Raw genomic sequence first — 23074 nt, 5'->3', positions numbered from 1 at the left:
GGTACTGTAGTCAGTAAGACACTGTAGTTTTCTAGTTATTGGAAAATCAGCAGTAAAAGGATCAACGCATACTGTTCCCATCTGTCTGAAGTTATATGTTGTTATTGTGGAAGGATGATAGTCACCACTGAAAAACAAGTCTCCACTGTCTTCGCTGTTACTTAAAGGGAGGTTAAAATCAGGATATGACCTACTGTTTAAATCGGGTTTCTGTGTCAAATGTATTTTTTGGCAATATTTTTATTTCCATTTCACAATCTATTAAAAATTATAAACAGAAATCTTGCCATTTTCACACCAGACACTGGGGCTTTTTTTCGATTCTATCATCCTGTTTCAGGAAACAATAAATGTCCATTAGCTTCAATGAAAAGTCTATCATTTTATTTTGAAACATCTAATAAGTGTGTGTAAAGGAAGGGAGAGTAAGCAAGGTCATCTGTTATATAACTGATTGTTGGAGTAAATGTCGAATAGGTACTTTTGCTTTTTACGTCTCTCAAAAATTGGTTAGTGATTATGTTCTGGTAGGCAACCTGTGCCGCCATATAAAGCCTCTGTAAAGTACTTGCCAAAATTAGGGCATTGCATCCTGCCCACTTTTGGGCTGGGTTTCCATAATCCAACCTCTTTTCCTTGTCAGGTCACTGAATTATCCCCCAAAATCGGAACTGTTGTCATCTATGAATGTGGCATCCGGTGGAACATACCGCAATTTTTCTTTTTCTCAGATTGAATATTAGTTTGGAGTGTGTAGTGTGTGAATATTAGTGTTCGGAGTGTGGCCACCAACCTTTTCCATTTGGTATGGCCCAATTAGGAAGGTCCTTTTAGTGTTGGACTCTGTGCTCCTCATCTGGCCATGGTGCCCCAGGAGAGAGAGCTGGTAGGATGTGGAGAAGAGAAGTCGTGTAGGGAGATGTTCTGTTGGTGCCGTGTTGGATGTGATGCAACATTGGTGCCTTTAGGGGTCTGGTCATTTTGGCTTAGGGATCAAGTGGGCAATAGACTCAAGGAAGTCACTAATTTCCAGTTCACGTAAATTGATACATCAGTTTCTATCTTCCACTTGTAAGCTTCTGTAGGGCCACTGGCTGGGCAGTATTTTGGACACTCTTTTGAAAAGTGGTCACCACTGTAGTGGACTTTTGAGACTTTTATAGCGGTACGCTGGTTAGACAGTAAATTCCTTGAAAAGTTCAGTATAGACCCATACTAAATGCCATATTATGGGTCTTCTGTATGACCATATAGCAGATCCACGAGCCACATATGGGACAATGAAAAGAGTTCTCTAAGGAGGACCTGTTGCCAGGTGGTCTGTTTTGCACCTATTTTACTCCTGCTGCTTCCCTGAGTATTCGTTTTATTTTTCTTTAAGTCTACTATATGGTTCGAGAGATATGGTCTGTTATTTTTTTTTTTGTGCTAATTTCTATGGTCTTTGCTAAGGAGGTGTGTCACAGTGTAGTTATGCAGAGCATCTAAAGCCACGCCCCAGAGGATCCGGTGAGCCATGCCCAATTAGTAAAGACCATAAAAATTAGTATTAAATAAAAAGGCCAGTATTTCTGGACCCATATGGCGGTTATAAAAATACAGAATTCTCAGGGGAACACCAGAATTTAGACAAGAGCAATAATATGGCCACATTTGACTTGATGTCAAGTCCTCTTTAACGATCAATAAAGGAGGCAAAAATTAATCGCCTTCTCTTATAGCAGTATGAAATCTGCCTAGCGTTGGAGCATGATGGGAGTAATGTTCCATATGAAAGTTTTAAAAAACATAACGAACACTGAATTTGAAAATGTTTTACCTACTATTCATATGAATTTTGGCCATGACGGGAATTATGAATTTTATTAAAAACAGTGCCTCACCAGGTTGTGCGCGGTATTGCAGCACAGCCACTTCTCTTCAATGGAACTGAGATGGAATACAGCACACAACCCATAGAGCGCTGTGGCGCCATTGTTGGATTTTCTTAGATCGTTTCTTACCGGTGGAGTGGCTTTTATATCTCTTTCCACTGACGTAGGTCTTTAATCAAATTTATAGTGCATCTAAAATTAGATATCACAGCTAATTATAATAGAACTTGTTAAGCCGCCTGCCCTGTAATGTGTGATGGTTAAGTCGTGGGCCGGCATCTTGTATGATGATAATTGCCTTGTTATAGAGGAATCCTGGAAGCCTTTAGTGTCTCGGGGAGGGAAGAAGGAGCAGATAAAGGGTTTGATGGTTTCCATCTGCTCCTGGGATGCTCCTGGGAGTTTCTCATTACAAGCTCCTATGTATTGCTGCCTCCTGCTCTCTGTTGCACCCATTGATTTTGGATATTCTTATTCGTGATGCAGAGAGAGGAGCAATTAGAGGCGGAGGTGCCAGAGATCTGCAGTGCACATGAATAATAAAGCAGCGGAGCGGGCATGGTGGACTCGGACCTCACAGATAACATGTGTTGTGCAGCTGCCTGACCCGAGTCCTGCACAAAGAAACCCACCTTCCCCCATGAAAACTCACATTCTGGAAAGCTGACGCATTTCGCACCACTAGGCTATTTAAAGGGTTTGTATGGCTTTAAGAAAAAACATGGCTACTTTCTTCCAAATACAGTGCTCCTCTTATCGATTAATTTTAGTGGTCCCATCCCCCTTTAAAAGGAGAAAATATGCCTGCCTTTTTTTAATAAAACTCACATCACACCAATGCAGAGGATGTGTGTGATACTGCAGCTCAGCCCCCGTTTGCTGTAATAAAGCTGAGCTGTAATACCAGATAGAACCCATGAATAGGTGTGATATTTTTGGAAGAAAGCAGCCAAGTTTTTTTTAGTCGGGGAAAACCCTTTAAATGGACTTGGCTGCAATACGCCACATGGACAGGCGTGGTGCTCTTTGTCTTTTTAATCTCCTACAACCTTTTGAATGGTAGCATAATACAGATGCGATGACCGCGACAAGGAAGTCTCAAAAAGTCAGAAGCAGTTCAATTCTTTGCTTCTTCAGCCTCCGGTGATCTTTTAATGCATGATCTGTACCACAACCTTACTCTGTTCTGACCAACAGGGGGAAATCTGCTCTGCATGGGCTGACTTCCTGGAGGGAGGGTTTGTACCCAGCAGCCAATCTGAACAGGCAGAGCTGCAGTGTAAAGCATGATGGAGAAGCAGAGCAGAAGTCCGAGCCTCTGATTACAGTGTATTGGGCAAGGTATATAGTAATGCTGCTTTTTGCTTTGTTTTTTTCTTTTTTAGGATGTTAAGTTTTGGGCTGATAACTATAATATTAAGCTGGGCATCCTTGGCTTTGGATACGTCGTCTGCGGTGGTAAGTTAACATTGTTTATTCTTTTTAAATGTTTTCCGCACACTGGTGATTTTATTTTTTGGCCAGCTACCTTACGTATGTAGTTATATATTCTGGATCCTCCAGTAGCCGAGCAGATATTTGCTTTTGATCATTTATATGCTGCAGTAAAGTGTTGTGATATTTTGGCCCAGACCGTACACATCTGAGAATCCTGATTGTGCAAAAAAAAGCAAACAAGCAAGATTAATCCCAGATTGTCAGGAATCCCATGGACTGGAGAGTCCAATATTCCGGAATTATTGTTGTTTAAAGGGCTTGTGCTGGCAAAATATGCTTGTGTGGTCTGAGCTTGATCCAGGAGGGTGACAGCAGGTGAGTATGATTTATTTTATTTCACCCTCCCCAAGTAACTAACTTCTTACATCCTATTTAAGGATTGAGGATGTAACAAAGCGGGGCCAAATCGGAAATGTCAAGAGTTCTAATTTAGTTTTTTTTTAAATTCTATGTTCAGATAGAGAGAGATCGTAATTTTAAAAAAATGTCAAAAATTAAAGAAAATATAACATAAAAACTTGATATAAAAATAAGTAATTTTCTGATAATGCATTCCCTTTAACTTCATCACTCGGATGTCTTGCTGGTATCATTCATCTGCTCCTTCCCAGGGTGGTAAAAGGTCAGCAGCTATTATGGGAGAATCACTTTGTCCTCTCTGAGGAATTGTAAGCGTCCATTTAATTCCAGTCCATCACTCAGTTGGGTCCTTGAATTTGTCTTTGGGATTATGGAAGACTAATAGAAACTGGCTTTGTCTTTTTTTTCTGTCGAGTCATATATATATATATAATTTTTTGTTGTACATACAATGGATATAAAAAGTCTACACACCCCTGTTTAAAATACCAGGTTTTTGTCATGTAATGAAGAATAATTTCATTGTAGTCAAGTACACGCACGGCTACCATCATTTACAGTGGTTTTTATAAGCCCCATATGAAGCTTGGCTTTTCTAGTAGGATTTTCCTGACATTTTCTTAGTTGCATTTTACATCAAAAGTCATAGTTCGTAAATAGCTTACAACACAGCAAGGGCATCTCATTGTTGAAACTTATCATTAAGGTAGTTTAGATTTGGAACAGCAGTGACATTATCTAGAACTGAATTGGTTTGGGAAGCTGCTAAGAAGCCTACCACAACATTAATTTAGCTGCAGGAATTTTTGGCAAGTACTGGTTGGTTACTAAATGTGCCAGCAATATCCTGTATTCTTCATATGTCCGGCCTATGAGGTACGGAAGCCTTTTCTTACTGAGAAAAACATCCAAGACTGGCTATGCTTTGCCAAAACTTACATCAAGTCTGCCAAAAACATGTTGGAAAATGTGTTATGGTCTGATAAGACCAAGGTTGAACTCTTTTGCCATAATTTGAAAAGGTATGTTTGACGCAGATCCAGCACTTTGCATCACCAAAAGAACATACCCACAGTGAAGCATGGTGGAGACTGCATTATACTTGATGGCTGTTTTTCGGCAGCTGGAGCTTTAGTCAAGTTAGAGGAAATTATGAACAGTTGCAACAAAACCTTCAGGCCTCTGCTGAAAAGCAGAAGAGGAATTTCACCTTTTAGCACAAGGCAACCCTCAGCCTACCTGCAAATCAACAAAAGAATGACTTCTCCAGAAGATCAAAGTTTTGGAATGACCCAGCCAGGGTCCAGACCTGAATCCAGTTTGATAAACTATGGGTTGCCCTGAAGAGAGTGCTGTACAGAGGAGATGCTCTTGCAGTTTTACAGATTTGGGGCACTACCGCGAGGAAGAGTTGGGCAAAGGATGCCAGTGCCATGCAGTGGTGGCAATCCTCTGGCACACGTGCCAGAGGAGACACTCCGAGCCCTCTCTGAGAGCAGACACGCACGTCAGGCCCGGGAGACGCTGCTCACTTTTTCCCCATGTTCAAATGTATTCGTATCTTTTAGACGCAGATACATTTGAACAGTGCTTCATTGGGACTGGGGCAGAGAAGAGCGTCTGTCAGTCCCGGGTCTGACGGGCAGCAGTGTGATGACATATCAAGCTACTGACCTCATCACACTACTGGGGACAATTGTGAAAAGGGGCACAGGTTTGACAGTTTTTCTTTCTAGAGGCAGTGTGTATGTATGTGTGTGAATACATACAGTAGCATCTCACAAAATTAGAATATCATCAAAAAATTAATTTATTTCAGTTCTTCAATACAAAAAGTGAAACTCATATATAATATAGTCATTACAAACAGAGTGATCTATTGCAAGTGTTTATTTCTTTTAATGTTGATGATTATGGCTTACAATCATTGTAAACACAAAAGTCATCATCTCAGTAAATTATAATACTTTATAACACCAGCTTGAAAAAATTATTTTAAAATCCGAAATGTTGGCCTACTGAAATGTATGTTCAGTAAATACACTCAATACTTGGTCGTGGCTCCTTTGTCATCAATTACTGCATCAATGCGGCGTGGCATGGAGGCGATCAGCCTGTGGCACTGCTGAGGTGTTATGGAAGCCCAGGTTGCTTTGATAGCAGCCTTCGGCTTGTCTGCATTGTTAGGTCTGGTGTCTCATCTTCCTCTTGACAATATCCCATAGATATATATGGGGTTAAGGTCAGGCGAGTTTGCTCGCCAATCAACCACAGTGATACTGTTGTTTTTAAACCAGGTATTGGTACTTTTGGCAGTGTGGACAGGTGCCAAGTCCTGCTGGAGAATGAAATTTCCATCTCCAATAAGCTTGCCAGCAGAGGAAGTGCTCTAAAATCTCCTGGTAGATGGCTGTGCTGACTTTAATCTTGATAAAACACAGTGGGCCTACATCAACAGATGACATGGCTCCCGAAACCATCATTGCTTGTGGATACTTCACACTAGATCTTGGAAATCAAGGTCCCAGAGTCTGGAGGAAGAATGGAGAGACAGACGATCCAAGCTGCTTGAGGTCTAGTGTGACGTTTCCACAATCAGTGATGGTTTGGGGAGCCATGTCATTTGCTGGTGTCGGTCCACTGTGTTTTATCAAGATCAAAGTCAGCGCGTTCGTCTACCAGGAAATTTTAGAGCACTTCATGCTTCCCTCTGCCAACAAGCTTTTTGGAGATGGAAATTTCATTCTCCAGCGAGGCTTGGCACCTGTCCACACTGACAAAAGTACCAATACCTGGTTTACAAACAACAGTATCACTGTGCTTGATTGGCAGCAAACTCTGCTGTTTTATTGATTATTCAAGAAAACTTTTATATCCTTCTGTGATCACTATTGTCAGAACTATTCTTCACGTCCTTCTCTGTCCCCTTTCACCAGAAACGGGTCTTCTCATCCTCTTCTGACCCATTTCATTATAACGATTCTTCACATCATCGTCTAAGCCTTTTCATTGCAACAATTCTTCACATCCTCCTCTGACCCCTTTCATTGCAACAATTCTTCACATCATCCTCCTTTGCCCCCTTATATCCGAACAATTCTTCACATTCTCTTTGGACCCCTTTCATCACAATAATTTCTCATTTCCCTCTCTAACCACTTTCAGCGTACCATTTCTTCAAATCCTTCTCTGATCCCTTTCATCATAATTCTTCACATCCTCCTCTGCCCGCTTTCATCAGAACAGTTTTTCACATCCCCTGATTTCAGAATCAGAACGATTTTTCACATCATCTTCTGACCCCTTTCAACAGAAATATTCTTCACATCCTACTCTAACCAATTTCATCAGATCAATTTTTCGTATCCTTCTCTGATCACTTTCATTGCAACAATTCTTCCCATCCTCCTCTGCCTCCTTTCATCAGCTCGATTCTTCACATCCTCTTCTGACCCTTTTGTAGATGAGTTCTTTGCGTTCTCATGATCCCCTGTTTCTGAACACTTTTCGTCGATCACCCCTTTGTCACTATACTCTACACCGTTACACAAGAGAACCCATCAGGTTGTCAGTTTCTGAAATCCTGAATGAAGAGCCACCCGCATGAGTGGCAGAGTGTAACGTGACCTACAAGACCAATGTAAGGCAATATATTTTTCCCTTGTTGCACACATGTACATGCAGTGAAGAGCACCCCCCATATGTTAGCTAAACTACAGGTGACATCAGTTTATTGCACTCATCAATCTTTGTGGTTTTGATATATAAGGCTGCAAGTAAATAAATAAGATTTACTTTTGGCCCCATCTGGGGCATCATCTCTCTCTTGCGTCCCTAAGTGGGTCATGTCACCTCGGAGCCACACATCACAAGCCTTCATAGCCTTAATGAGCCACCGCCTGTGTCATGCTCCCCCTCTGGAGACAGCGAGGACCATCTGGGTGAGACATATTGATTGCACATAAAACCTTGAGCTGGTAACACATTAGTTAGATTATCAATTAACTGATTAGATCACCGGTGACCTTCCCATGCTGCGGCCTCTGTAAAATGCCCACAAGTGCCTGTCATATAGGAGCATAATAATGGTGGCTTAATAGTGGCACTTTAAAAAGTAGGCAAAGTAAGCAATCACGCTTTTTTTTTACCATTTTTTTCTTGTAATTTTACATAATATTATCATACATTCCCCAAAACAATATTGCCATACACAAGCCTTACAATACCACCATATTCTATGCTGCATCCAAATAATGCCAATAGAATTCTGCCATATGCAACATATAATACCCAAATCATTTGTAGCATCCAAATAATATCCACATAATGCCACCATATAGGCGAAAACACTACTGACATATACAGCCCCTATAACACAACCAGAAAATGCCCAACTCCTATTCACCATTCAAATATGTTACCCCCATATAGCCCAAAACAGTACTGTCACATAAAGCCTTCTTTTACAACTTTTAGTGCCAAAACGATGCACAGCCCTGAGGGAATCTGTCTCAGTGATGGAGGTTGCGTTCTTGCTTTGCCCTGTAGTCTCAGCTTTCGCCCTTCTCTGATTCCTCCAGTCGTTGCTAATTGAATTTCTTGGTTATCTCGAGCTTCGGCCTTTTCCTGCCGCTTGTTCCCGATTTGCAGATTAGATTCTTCCCTTCACGGTTTTGAAGCTGAGAAGAGATTTACCGAAATTAGAGGCAGGTAGGAACGAGTAGTGCTCCTCATTAGGAGGCGGCACACCTCACCGGTCACAGGGAAATTCGATTCTGCGCCATGTAGAGGGGGCACCACATGCAGTGACCAAGTATGGGCTCTTTAGGCGCCCACGATGCCTTTTACCAAACCATAGCTCCAATAAGACCGTTGTTAACTCCTTCCCGCCACAGAAATTTTTCATTTTTGCGGTTTTGTGTTTTTTGTAATTTTTTCCTTAACATTTTTATTTTGCCATCCTTATAATGAGGGAGGGCTGCTGCTTTTTTTTCCCCCACTGGTCAAGTTATAGCTTTGAATGCCACCCTTTGCTTTTCCATATAATATACTGCAAGAAGACTGGGAACAAATTTCCAAGTGAGTTGAAATTGAAAAAGAAATTAATTTTTTTTAAGCCTTTTGTCTTTCGAGCTTTGGTTTTATGACATTTTAAGACATCTTGTCTTGGTGGCTCAACCCTATGTGAAGTATTAATGGTGGCCATTTTGGCTGGCACGCGGCTTCCCTGGAGGGCACTGTCCTAATTGAATCTGGCATTAACCCCTTATACCTTGTTTTGTAGGGCACCAGTGATTTCTGCGTGGCACCTGATAAATTCATCATGAACATGACGCAAGATCAGATCAGTGCAGGTAACGTTTGCCTCCCGAGCGGCGTAGATGGTTGCGAGGATGTCTCACCCATGATTCCTATATATCTATATGTCTGTCTTTGCAGAAGTCGTCCATTATTACTTGTACTGCAGCCAGAGTCTGAAGAATCCCTTCCAGCAGGTACGACCCTCGATGCTACGTTACTATACCGCTGCCTAAACCTTGCACTTACTGATCCCTCTTTCCAGGCTCTGAACGTCTTCCAGAAGTCGCTGACCACCATGCAGATCCAGATACAAGGTTTACTTCAATTTGCTGTGCCCATATTTCCTACTGCACAGGTAAGATGAGCAAGATTGACTCTCACATCATGGAGTTTCTTCTTCTTGGCGGAGACCTTGTTTGCATATTATTTTTCCCCATGAACAGTCCGGTCTCCTCAATGAGAACCAGTCCCTCCCCAGAAGAATGACTTTGTAAAAACTGATGGTGATCTTTTTAGCTGCATAATTCTGACTGTGTGCAGTCACCACTAGGGGGAGCTAATGGATACTACTAGTAATGGGAGCTCTATAAACGTATGAATGAAGGCTCTCCCTTCAGGCTAAAGTACAATATTGCCAGTATGTTGTGCCAGCAAAAGCCAGGCAGAATTGCTCCGTACCTGGGCCGCTTTCACCAGGTGACCCCTGAGGAAGCCCATGCGAAACGCGCGTTGGGGCTGCGTAAGTCTGACCAGTGCAAGGACTTATTTAGGTGAGATATGACGCTCTGTATTTGATATATACTATCCGAAGATCTGGGTATTTCTACATAGGGTTATGGTGATGATGTGGTTTTGATTAACATATATGATACCCTGTATTTTGTGACAGTGTTGCAGTATACATATTACAGTTGTTGAAACTCCCAGTCCTATTTACATAAATGTAACTGTGTCGGTCTTTTGTTTGTGTCCTTCACGATACAATTGCTTGTCCAGATAAAAAAAATTTAGTATTGTGTATTAAATATTATCTTTTATATTGTTTACTAATAAATATTTGATACATATTATATGGGTACTCTGGTACTCTTTTTCTTCTTGTTTATAACTGTATTTCGGAGTATGTTTTATGCATGTTTTTAACAGAGCTGATTTTTATTAATTTTTTCTGGGTGTTTTCATTTAACATATTTTACTGTTGGTATGATGTTCCTTTTCTGAAATGCTGTGTTACTTCTACGCCAAATGTAATAGGACATACACCTTCCAAAAAGATCATCTTTTGTCTCGTCAGTCCATAGAGTATTCTCCCCAAAGTCTTGAGGATCATCAAGATGTTTTCTGGTAAAACTGAGAAGAGCCTTTATGTTCTTATTGCTCAGCAGTGGTTTTCGTCTTAGAACTCTGCCATTCAGGTCATTTTTGCTATTTTTCGTATGGTGGAGTCGTGAACACTGACTTTAACTGAGGCAAGTGAGGCTTGCAATTCTTTGGATGTTGTTGTGGGGTCTTTTGTGACCTCTTGGATAAGTCATATCTGCGGTCTCAGGGTAATTTTGGTCGGCCAGCCACTCCACCGAAGGTTCACCACTGTTCCATGTTTTTCCTATTTGTTTATTATGGCTCTCACTGTGGTTCGCTGGAGTCCTAAAGCTTGAGAATTGGCTTTATAACCTTTTCCAGACTGATAGATCTCAATTGCTTTATTTCTAATTTGTTCCAGAATTTTCTTTGTATCGTGGCATGATGTCTAGCTTTTGAGGAGCTTTTGGTCTACTTCACTTTGTCAGTCAGGTCCTATTTAAGTGATTTCTTGATTGAGAACAGGTGTGGTAGTAATCAGTCCTGGGTGTGGCTAAGGAATGTGAACCCAGCTCCCCAAAGATGTGATAAACCACAGTGAATTCATGTTTTAAGGGGGAAGGGGGGAAATCACTTATTCACACAGGACCCTGGAAGTTTGGATTTCTTTTTCCTTTAATAAATAAGACCTTCATTTAAAAACTGCATTTTGTGTTACTTGTGTTATCTTTGTGTAATATTTAAATTTGTTTGGTGATCTGAAACATTTAAGTGTGACAAACATGCAAAATAATAGGAAATCAAGAAGGGGACAATCACTTTTTCACACAGCTGTGTTTATATATTTATTTTATTTTTTTTACATTTTACTGATACCATTTTTGGGTACATACAACTTTTCATTGCCCGATAATGCAATTTTTGGGGGAGGTGTGGCAACTGGCAAACAGCAACTTTGATGTTTCGAGTCTTTTTTACATTCACTGACTAATTTAATTTTGTTATAAATGCTTAACATTCTTTTCGTTCCTCTGAGGGCTTGTTCTACGTACTGCAATATTTAGTATTGATGTATATAGTGAAAATAACACAGGGCCAAGATGGTGGTGGTGGTGGTGGTGGGGGGGGGGGGGGTCCGTGACATCAGTTGTATTTCAGCCAGTCCATTTTAATACCTCTGTCAGTATTTAAATGGGTAAACAGCAGCAATCAGAGCTCAGCTCCAGTCTATGCAGATGCTGGGTGTGTAGCACAGACTGCATCTGCCAGATATTGTGTGGGCTCGACACCTGAGCCTACTCCGTACACCCGAACCGGTGTACTATTGTGTGCTGCGTCTGGAAGGGGTTAAAGGCTTGTCCTTACAGGGGTAATACCCTTCCCACAGATCAGAGTGGCGGGACACCCATTGAGAACAGAAGTCAATGGATTGGCAAATGAGCATGCGCATTTCTACTCCACTGAAGTCTATAGGCCTGACCGTGACTGCGGAGTACAGGGCAATGATGTTCCCGTGATCGGTGAGGTTTCCCCAACACCCAGTGATCAGCAAGTTATCCCACAGCCTGTGACTTGTATCCTCGGGACAACTCTTAGTGGCTTCCGGACCCTCACTGATCAGCTTGTTGAAGGGGCCTGAATGGTATGCGCTGAAGTGCCATTATAAACTATGAAGGACCTCTTCATTGTGCTGATTGGCAGGGGGTTCGTTAAAACATTGATGGTTGTAATCAGTCCTGGAGAACCAGGATACAATTTTGCATGTCTTCAATAAATACACCATATTTTTGGGCTGTGGAACGCATGTTACTATAAGACACACCCCTGGTTTAGACAGCAGAAAATTGGAAAAAACAATTAAAATTTTCCTGGAGGTGTGAAAAAGTGGAGGTGCAAATATCACTAGTGTTAATGCAATAAGGTGGAATAGAGAGATAATGGATCTGTTTTTCTTATCTCTGCAGCATGTGTATTACACACAAACAGCTTTACAGCACACACATGTACTCAACACTGCTGTTTGCACTGTACATGCACACTCAGCGATACCAAATATACACACACGCTCGGCTCTGCTACATACATACACCCAGATTCACTGCATACACACCTACACCCAGCTCCGACACACACGCACACACAAACTCACCCAGCTCCGCTACACACACATACACACACACAGCCGCACTGCCGCACACACACACACACCCCTATCTGCTACATACATATACACACACACCGCAGCTCTGCTGCATACACACACCGAGCTCTGCCACATACACACACACACACACACACACACACACACACACACACAGCCGCGCTGCTGCACACACACCTCTATCTGCTACATACATATACACACACACTGCAGCTCTGTTACATACACACAGCTCTGCTGCATACACACACCGAGCTCTGCCACATACACACACACACACACACACACACACACACAGCTCTACTACATATACATACACACCGAGCTCCACTACATACACACAAACACAGAGCAGCTACATATCCACACACCCCCAGCTCCGACACAGACACACACCAAGCTCTGCCACAAACACACCCAGCTTTGTTACGCACAGAGTTCTGTTACATACACACACCCCCAGCTCCGACACACACACCCAGCTTTGTTACATACACACACCTAGCCCCACTTCATGTGTGCACACACAAACAGCTCTTTTACACACAGCGCTTTGCTCTGCTACATATAGACACCCAGCTCTGCTGCGCACACAATGTATAAATTACCACATTTTGAAGATCCCTCCAGGCATATGACCGATCACATGAAATCAGCTGGCCAGGACCTGCTGCATCTATGCAGGTTTAGTGGTGGGCATGTCCTGGTAGACCCGCTCTTGGGCCGGAGGGGAGAGAGCTGGGTCTCTTCTGCACATAACGCCGTGTCAGAGGACCTCTGAACTACAAACATTTTTTTTAAGCCAAGATTTCTTTAAAAAATGTGTCTTCTAGTAAAGTAAATGTGGTATACTGCCAATAGCCTTGTGTGCCCGGACACCGCCGGGGGTGTCAGCAATGCATTTACTATATACTGTTCTGTGCAATCCTCCTGAATCTCGCCTCAACCACTGTATATGTGCATGAAACTAAATTTATAAGTCCTGACTCGATCCAGAAAAAATCTCACCGTGCTATTTCTCCCCCTTCTTCCAGAAAGATCTGCAGGGCATCCAGCTGCTTCTGAACACGTCCGAGTCTAATCTGCACCAGCTTACTGCTCTGCTGGACTGCCGGGGACTGCACAAGGTACCGGGAAGGGGCAGCGTGATTATCACACATCCATCAGTTTTATAAAACTCTGTGACTTCCAATGATCAGGAATATCTGATAATCCGGCAATTTTGTGTCTCACTCTCAGGATTATTTGGAAGCTCTTATTGGCATCTGTTATGATGGGGTTGAAGGACTACTTTATCTCGGCCTCTTCTCACTCCTGGCAGCATTTGCCTTCACCGCCATGGTATGTGCCGTGCCACAAGCCTGGAAGCATTTGGTCGCAAGGTGAGCTTTAGAATTGGCCACAGGTCATGTATCCCCTCTTGTAGGCGTATACGGAGCATGGGTGCTGTTTATAGCAGACTGTATACCTCCCGATGGCATAGGGTCTGCAGGGCCGCACCGCAGAGCTTGCAATCTGTGACCCGAGGAGCAATGCGATTTATATCCGTAATAATCCCACATGTCTGCATTTCAGGGACCGAGATTACAACGACATTGACGAGGAAGATCCCTTTAACCCTCAGGCCCGTCGTATAGCGGTGCACAACCCCAACCGGGCGCAGCTGCGGAGCTTCTGCAGTTACAGCAGCAGCCTGGGCAGCCAGGCCAGTCTACACCCGCCGGGCCAAACTATCTCCAATGCACCCGTTGCAGAATACATGTAAGTAGTTGATTGCAGAAGGTACAGTCAGATGTAGCAGAGCTGATTTTGTCAAGTGATATAACTCCTCTTAAGATGGTACGTGGGGCATAGCTGGGTGGCGGTATACCCGCGCTGGTGCCTTGGGTGCGGCGTGCCAGAGGGAAGCTTTACTCAGGGTATTTCCATACATAGAACAATAATCACCCCAAACAGTGATCCAATCCCCCTGCAGCGCCACCACTGGAGAGATACGGCATTGCACTGCTCATACTGAAATTCATGGGCAGCCTGTGTAGTGTCTAGAAAGGCCAGGTCGTGAAGAGCAAGTGATGATCTTTGTGCTATACTTCTTGGTCAATAATTGAGGGTCTTAAGGGTCTGTACTCCCAACTATAAAGGGGGTTTCCCAGTTTCAAAAAAACTTCTCAGCTGCAATTTGTTTAAAAAAGGGGGACATTTTTACTCACAGTCCTCAGGTCCGGCACTGTATGTCCACTGCTGCTCCCAGTGTCTGTTATTGATGTTTCATTGTCAGCACTGCACTCAATCGCTGAGCTCAGTAGGTCTGCACGAGCCATGAGCTTACTCGATTGGCTGCGGCGCTGCAGACAGTAAGGCTGTGTGCACACGTTGCAGATTTTTCACGTTTTTTTCGCTATAAAGACGCTAAAAAAATGCATACATTATGCATCCCATCATTTAGAATGCATTCCGCAATTTTTGTGCACATGATGCGTTTTTTTCCGCGAACAAAAGCATCGCGGTAAAAAACGCAGCATGTTCATTAATTTTGCGGAATTTTTGCGGATTTCCCACTATATTATTGCATTGGGAACCTCCAGAAAAATCCGCAAAAGACGCACCAAAAACGCGAGAAAAACACTCAAAAAACGCAGGCGGATTTCTTGCAGAAAATGTCCGGTTTTAATCAGGAAATTTCTGCAAGAAATCCTGAACGTGTGCACATAGCCTAATAGGCAAGGCAGAAAGTTAATGCTGGACCCAGGGAGGGTAAATAAAGCGCATATTTGCTGAAGCCGGAAAATCCCTTTAACTCATTACATATAATAGGGTATTTAAACACCGACTTAGATGTACTGATTGCTCCTCACTTTACACTTTCTGCGTAACTTCACCCACGTTTCTTCTCTTTCTTAAAGGAACCAGGCAGCTTTGTTTGGTGGTAATCCCCGCTACGAAAACGTTCCACTGATCGGGAGAGGATCGCCCCCACCCACGGTACGCTGGGCCTCCGAATCCAAATCCTTCTTATAGCCGGCTGCCTGAAATGGTCATTGGAAGTAATACATGACAGCAGAAACTTGACTGTCATAGCCCTTTAATTAAATACCCTGACCATGGCAGAACGGCTTGTTGGCGCCTCCTCTTGGCACCTAGACAGTCTATGCCACTGCAATAATTGCAACAGATATATTTATCATTTAGGTCGTGGCCACTCTGTGACGTTTTATAGCTGTACTGATTGATTTTAACTATTATTTTTTTACAGCTGCAGTATAAAGCAAGACTGTAAATGCCACTTAATAGTTAAAATCAGTCAGTAACACTACAGAAAGTCACAGTGTAGATCAGGTCTTATTATGATCAAGAAAATATTGCTGCTTTCTAAGAAAATATAGCACCTCTCTTGTCCAGAGGCTGAGTGTGGTATTGCAGCAAATCCAAATTCATGTAAACAGGATTGTGCTGCAATACCACTCACAACCTAAAACAAGAGTGGCGCTATTTTTCAGAAAAGAAGCTGACGTGTCTCTGATCACATAAAATCCCCTTTAAGTTTTTAGTTTAAGATTTATTTTGTGCTGAGACCCCAGATGTGTGATTAAATGGATCTCTTTATCTTTTGTTGCCTTGACAATAAGCAATAATCCGGCAGTGATAAAGCAATAAAAGCTCAGTGACCAAACTATGTAGGAGTAGAAGCAACATGGTGCCAATATCATTAGGTGATGGTTATAGTACCATCCTGTAACTGCCTGCATGTGTACCCAAATGAGCCTCCCCTTTCCACTCTTCTATAGTATCCCATGCGTCATATTACACAGACTATTCTACCCTATGGAGAACGGATTAGTGATGAGTAAAGTGTAGATGGAGAAAACAAACAGGTGAGACGCAGAAATATCAAATTTGGCTTTCTAACAAGTCTTTTACATCATCCAGAGCTAGATTCACATCTACACTGCTCAGTACTTGCATATAATTTTCTCCTGCTACTGCTGTTTCTATGGTGGCTAAGGAATGAAGAGCAGAACTCCCTCTCTGTGTGCTGTGCTGTGTATAGTTCCCACCCACCAGCTCACAGTCGATTGCAAATTAAGAGATCGGGCCTGCAGAGGGGGAAACAGGTGAAAATGCAGCATACAAATCATCCAATAGTTTATTTTTTCATGTACACAAACAGGACAGTTTATTCTTAAAGTTATTTGAAATTTTAGTTAACTTTTAAGCTATTAACTTTAGCTAGTTGTGAGCCAAACACTTGTTTGGCTGAGAGCTATTGCTCCTTATTTCCCCCATAGACACCTCTGGCAAAAGCTTTTCTCCCCTCAGACCGAAAGGATCAGGCATGTTCAAATCAAACTGCCTGATCCTTCTTTTTTTCTCACCCCAACATCTGCCATTCGGGAAAGGTCAGAGTACATTGGTCACAGTAAAGGAGGTGTAAAGTAAGTAGTAGGGTTTAAAGAGATGTCACACCTGATTACAAAAATCTGATTACTACAGCAGTGATATGAGGAGGATTGTGTTTGATCACTGCTAAGCCTGGCCTTGGTACAACTGTTCCTCTGGATCCCCCCATAGACATTTACATTTGGCCATTCTGATTGGGGAGATTGAAATAAGTCTCTGCCAGATACCTCTGGCACCAGCTTTTCTCACCTAAGAATAAACGGATCGGACATGTTGAAATCAAAGTGCCTGATCCTTCTTTTTCCCTTGGCATCTGCCAGTCAGAGTACATTGGTCTCAGTAAAATAGAGTAGGGTACAGAGTAATTAGTAGGGTTTAAAGAGATACTCCACAAATCTGATGAAATCCGCTGTGATAGGAGGAGGAATGTGGTTGAGTCCTGCCAAGCCTGGCCTTAGTTCAGTCCAGACTAGTAGCTATGGATGTGACTCCTGACAATATAGCAACGAGTCTGTCTCAAATTCATAGACTGACCCTGTAGAGCAGCATGGCCGCTGTCACATGACACTCCACACCTCAGCCGGCATTAGTAATTAGATTTTTCAGAAAACACATGTAGGTGAATAACCCCTTTAAACCACCAAAATAATGGCGATTAACCTTGGATGTGTAATGTAGGTGCCAAGTATTCTTTTTAAAAGGCCTTTTAATAAAATACTGGATTTTTTTAATCATTTTGCTCACCACTCGCACTTTTATATTCCTCCTGCTAATCCATCTTTTGTTTTTGCATGCTTGTTTTGGAGCTTTGTAATGTTAAAAAAAAACGTAAGTTGTATCACTTTCTGTAATGTGAATCTGTCCCCTCACTCCCCCTGTCCTGTCATCCATCCCCCCTCAATCTCATCATAGTGCTCCCCTTAGAGAATAGATATTTAAGGAGCACTGAATAAGTGTCTTGACTGATGGGAACCCAGTGCCAGCATTGGAGCTCCTTTTATTTTGTTATACACAACTCCTAATCCAGATAGATAATCAAATTCTGTGTGCCGGTGGCTGCCACTAGGGGGAGCTCACTGCATACACACCTATACAGTTCTGTGGGAGCAGCAGGAATCATTAGCAGCAGCGCCTCCTAGTGGAGTCTTTGCAGGAAATGTATGTGAATCTTCTGGGAGACCCCCTGACAAGTATGCTTCAACATACACCTGTGCATCTAGCAGATCAATGGTTTTACATAGGGCTGCACCCTTGATTTCCCGAAGATGATTACTGAGTGCTTTCTGTGGCCTTGGGTGTTTTCTCAGCCCCGACCGTGCAGCAGAAGCTTCTACACAAAGGACTTCCTTCCCATCGCCTCCTGTTCATTAGCCGCTCCATTAAATATATAGGACATTTAAGTGCTGTGGTTTTCCCGGGGTTAGAGACAGAATTACACAGCTAAGTAGCATGTAGTGTACCAAGGTCTGAAGCCCAAACCAATCAGCCCCCTCCCCCACACTGTGGTGCGTTAATATATAGTTAGGCCGGAGATGAGGCCAGTGTAATAAGGAGGGAGGCTACTCCGCCATCACTACACCAGCAGGATGGTCTTAACTTTCAATGAGTCAAGCGCTGGGTTTGGAAGCAGCAGGGGTCATGGTGTGAATCGCATCTTGTCATAGGCTATTGATGAAAATCACACAAAATATCATTGACTGCAAGCCCCTGCCCCTCTATTTAAGTTCCATTAGCAGTGATGTGCACACCCTAGGGGCATGGCATGGTGGGAGAGGGCCTAGCATTAAACTGCTTCCCTTGCTTGCTGTGAGGCACCCCTAGGTGCAACTCATGAAAATTCTTCTTTTCCTGGTTTCTGTGAGCCACCATTAGGGGGAGCTCACTAAAATGCTTCTCCAACTTGCTGTGCGCCACCATTAGGGGGAGCTCACTAAAATGCTTCTTCAGCTTGCTGTGTGCCACCACTAGGGGGAGCTCACTAAAATGCTTCTCCAACTTGCTGTGCGCCACCACTAGGGGGAGCTCACTAAAATGCTTCTCCAGCTTGCTGTGCACCACCACTAGGGGGAGCTCACTAAAATGCTTCTCCAACTTGCTGTGCACCACCACTAGGGGGTGCTCAGTAAAATACTTGTCCTGCTTGCTGTGAGCCATCACTAGGATTTGCTCACATAAATGCTTATCTGAGCCACCACTAGGCAGGGTTAACTGAACTGCTAATCCTGCTTGCTGTGAGACACCACTAGGGGGAGTTAACTGAAATGCTTATGCTGCTTGCTGTGAGACACCACTAGGGGGAGCTCAAAGAACTGCTTCCTTGAACTATCTCCCTGCTTTTTTTGAGTCACCTTTAGAGAGAGCTCAAATAACTGCTTGCTGAGAGCCACCACTAGGGGGGCTCACTACATACAGATTTATATTTCTACCATTTCTTACTAGCTCCTTATGCAGTGAGCTCCCCCTGGTGGTAGCAGATTTCAGACATAATTAGATTAGTTAGGTGTAGTAGATTGGATGGCGTTCTTAGTGGGGGTTTGAGCCGTATTTTGAGTTTGAGTTCTGTGCCCCTCATATCTCAAGAATCATTACTGTCATGGTCTCCGTATACGCTCCCCTGTCGCTGTATACATGTCTCTAAGTCATATCTTGATTTCACCTGATTCTGATTCTATTTTTTTTTTCTAGTATTCTCCCAGTATGAGGGCCACCTATCTCTCTGTCACCGAGGAACCATCCAGTATTTATGGCAATGAGTATCCAGCCTAGATCCACTTTTCTGCCGGTGTCTGCGGATGCCTCTCCTCCTGCCAAGATGTAATGGAAAAATACACTATCAGAAATGCTTGGCTGATAAAGGAGAGTAATAGCACTCAGGCCTACCGGACTAGAGGCTCAGCCTCTCCTGCAGAGGAAAAAGAGGCCTGGACTACGGCCATGGACACAAAGAGAAATGCCATATAATAATTTTAAGCTTGAAATTGGAGTGTAGAATACTTTGGAAGGGTAGAGGGAGACTACGTGTTCCCAGTTTCTCAAATATTGGCCCAGAGAATATGAGAATAGTACTACTAGTAGTCTCCTTGTAGATTTGTAAATCCACCTTGCCCTGAAGGAGTTACTAAAAAGTGGTTTGACACTTTGGTTCCATCTGCTGGCCGACTGGTGTAACAGCCATTGAACTATTTTTTTCTTTCTATTAAATCTAAGTTCATATCAGTATTGCAGGGGCTCAGGAAACCCCAAACAGATGTATCCTAAAACATATGAATGCATTAAACTGTGTTTTCTATGTACATCATCATCACCCACTGGGTTTTTAATATATCCGCTGATATGGGTGTAACTGATCTATGGTGACTACTTGTATTGTTTTTACTTGTTTAAAAAAAATGTTGCCCAATTTTTTGGGGCACTTGCTTTATTTTTTATTACGTGCAACTTGTCTTTCTTCCAGCCCCTGGAAATAAACTGCTTAAGAACTCAACGTAATATTGTTTGTCATCATTTAATGGCAAGTTAGGGGGTCCAATAACTTGATAAAAATCTGAGCTGCAGTACTCGACATGGCCTGTGAGTCAGTGTGATGCTGTATCTGGGGAGAAAGTAATCTTAAGGAGAACTCCCATTTACACTTCATATTGGTATCTAACACATATGTATACATCTTTGGGAGAAATAATCGAAGTTTTGTAGAAATATAGAAATGAATGGTAAATTGGACCTTTTTTTTGCGATCGCCATTATTCAGTGAATAACGATGATCACAACACTGGGGATGGTAAAAACCGACCCGAATCATGTTCTCCTGAGGTAGCCGAGACCCCGGTGATTTTCTGACGCTGGGGGGTGCTATAACCTTATTTCTCAGCGCCGTTATACGGCGGCGCTGAGGAGTAAGTACCCTTAACTGCCGCCATTAAAAGGCATATCGGCGTTCGTTAAGAGATTAAAATTAATGGCCTCCACTTTCTCCAGACCTGAATCCCATAGAAAACCTACGGGATCAGCTGAGTCACCGTGTAGAGGCTCATAACTCTGTACCCCAGAACCTCAATGACCTGAGGGCTGCCCTTCAAGAAGAGTGGGATGCCTCGGCAGACAATAACCCAATTGGGAACAGCAGGAGACGTCGTCGTCAAGCTGTAATTGATGCTCAAGGCCACAGGACAAGTTATTGAGACATTGACGTTTTTTGGGGGCTATAACTACCACTGGTGTTGGCTTTTGCTTCAATAAATTGATTGAAATTAGAAAATCGCCATTGCTCGCCTCTACTTAAATACTTTATTTTCATGATAAAATATCACTGTGGTGTCAACTTTTAAGTTTTCCATAAATTTCACCTGAAACCCAAATATCATTCTTTGTGAGTAGTGTATATGTAAATCACACATTCTACTCTCTGATACGATAAAGATTTCCGATGTTTCAGCACGCCACCGCCTTGCTTGTCTTTAATTACTGAGTATTTCTAAACCTTCCATTAGTGGACTCTTCTGTGTATGACCCCAGTTCTCCCAATGCTGCAGCAAGAACAATGGAAGAAACTGGGCGTGAACCAAAGCAAATGGATCCGGGGGGCAGCGACGTCTCATCATAAGAGAGAGCTAATTGGTTGTGACATGCGGTGAGACTGGAGGCAAAATGAAGAACCAAGTCATCAACAAGGGAGCAAATAAATGGGGGGGGGAACAGATACACTGGGGAAGGCAGGCCCCCAAATTCTGTAGGCATATTATTGCTATTTCTGTGTTGTGTTCTGACACCTTTCTATCATAGTTGCGATACACTCTGTTGTGTCCCGAGACCTTTCCTGAGACCTTTCTATCATATCTCCATGCTCCACATGTCCTAACACCTATCATAGTTGCGATGCTCTGTGTCCTGACACCTTTCTATCATAGTTGTGATGCTCTGCGTGTCCTACACCTTTCTATCATAGCTGTGATGCTCTGTGTCCTGACACCTTTCTATCATAGCTGTGATGCTCTGTGTTGTGCCCTGACACCTTTCTATCATAGTTGTGATGCTCTGCGTGTCCTGACACCTTTCTATCATAGCTGTGATGCCCTGTGTTGTGCCCTGACACCTTTCTATCATAGTTGTGATGCTCTGTGTTGTGTCCCGACACCTTTCTATCATAGCTGTGATGCTCTGTGTCGTGTCCCGACACCTTTCTATCATAGTTGTGATGCTCTGTGTTGTGCCCTGACACCTTTCTATCATAGTTGTGATGCTCTGTGTCGTGTCCTGACACCTTTCTATCATAGTTGTGATGCTCTGTGTCGTGTCCTGACACCTTTCTATCATAGCTGTGATGCTCTCTTGTGTCCTGACACCTTTCTATCATAGTTGCGATGCTCTGTTGTGCCCTGACACCTTTCTATCATAGTTGCGATGCTCTGTGTTGTGCCCTGACACCTTTCTATCATAGCTGTGATGCTCTGTGTTGTGCCCTGACACCTTTCTATCATAGCTGTGATGCTCTGTGTTGTGCCCTGACACCTTTCTATCATAGTTGTGATGCTCTGCGTGTCCGACACCTTTCTATCATAGCTGTGATGCTCTGTGTCCTGACACCTTTCTATCATAGCTGTGATGCTCTGTGTTGTGCCCTGACACCTTTCTATCATAGTTGTGATGCTCTGCATGTCCGACACCTTTCTATCATAGCTGTGATGCTCTGTGTCCTGACACCTTTCTATCATAGCTGTGATGCTCTGTGTTGTGCCCTGACACCTTTCTATCATAGTTGTGATGCTCTGTGTCGTGTCCCGACACCTTTCTATCATAGCTGTGATGCTCTGTGTCGTGTCCTGACACCTTTCTATCATAGTTGTGATGCTCTGTGTCGTGTCCTGACACCTTTCTATCATAGCTGTGATGCTCTCTTGTGTCCTGACACCTTTCTATCATAGTTGCGATGCTCTGTTGTGCCCTGACACCTTTCTATCATAGTTGCGATGCTCTGTGTTGTGCCCTGACACCTTTCTATCATAGCTGTGATGCTCTGTGTTGTGCCCTGACACCTTTCTATCATAGTTGCGATGCTCTGCTGTGCCCTGACACCTTTCTATCATAGTTGCGATGCTCTGCTGTGCCCTGACACCTTTCTATCAGTTGCGATGCTCTGCTGTGCCCTGACACCTTTCTATCATAGTTGCGATGCTCTGTTGTGCCC

The 23074-nt window shown here is 43.1% G+C and overlaps 1 protein-coding gene across 3 annotated transcripts in view; it reads left to right on the top strand.

Annotated features, from left to right (window-relative positions):
- Positions 1 to 20377, top strand: part of TTYH2 (tweety family member 2) — a 61809-nt gene extending 41432 nt beyond the window's left edge. For all 3 annotated transcript variants that reach the window (XM_077253397.1, XM_077253398.1, XM_077253399.1), the window contains 9 exons: positions 3260 to 3332; positions 9016 to 9085; positions 9171 to 9226; positions 9295 to 9387; positions 13530 to 13622; positions 13735 to 13877; positions 14071 to 14256; positions 15399 to 15477; positions 19579 to 20377. In XM_077253397.1, the coding sequence (XP_077109512.1) occupies positions 3260 to 3332; positions 9016 to 9085; positions 9171 to 9226; positions 9295 to 9387; positions 13530 to 13622; positions 13735 to 13877; positions 14071 to 14256; positions 15399 to 15477; positions 19579 to 19659 (874 nt within the window). In that variant the 3' untranslated portion in view covers positions 19660 to 20377. The remainder of the gene's footprint in view (positions 1 to 3259; positions 3333 to 9015; positions 9086 to 9170; positions 9227 to 9294; positions 9388 to 13529; positions 13623 to 13734; positions 13878 to 14070; positions 14257 to 15398; positions 15478 to 19578) is intronic.
- The last annotated feature ends 2697 nt before the right edge of the window (positions 20378 to 23074 follow it).

The sequence above is a fragment of the Ranitomeya variabilis genome, chromosome 4, assembly GCF_051348905.1.
Source record: "Ranitomeya variabilis isolate aRanVar5 chromosome 4, aRanVar5.hap1, whole genome shotgun sequence".
In the NCBI taxonomy this organism is placed as follows: domain Eukaryota; kingdom Metazoa; phylum Chordata; class Amphibia; order Anura; family Dendrobatidae; genus Ranitomeya; species Ranitomeya variabilis.
Note: the sequence above shows the minus strand (reverse complement) of the source record. Positions and strands in the feature narration are given on the sequence as shown.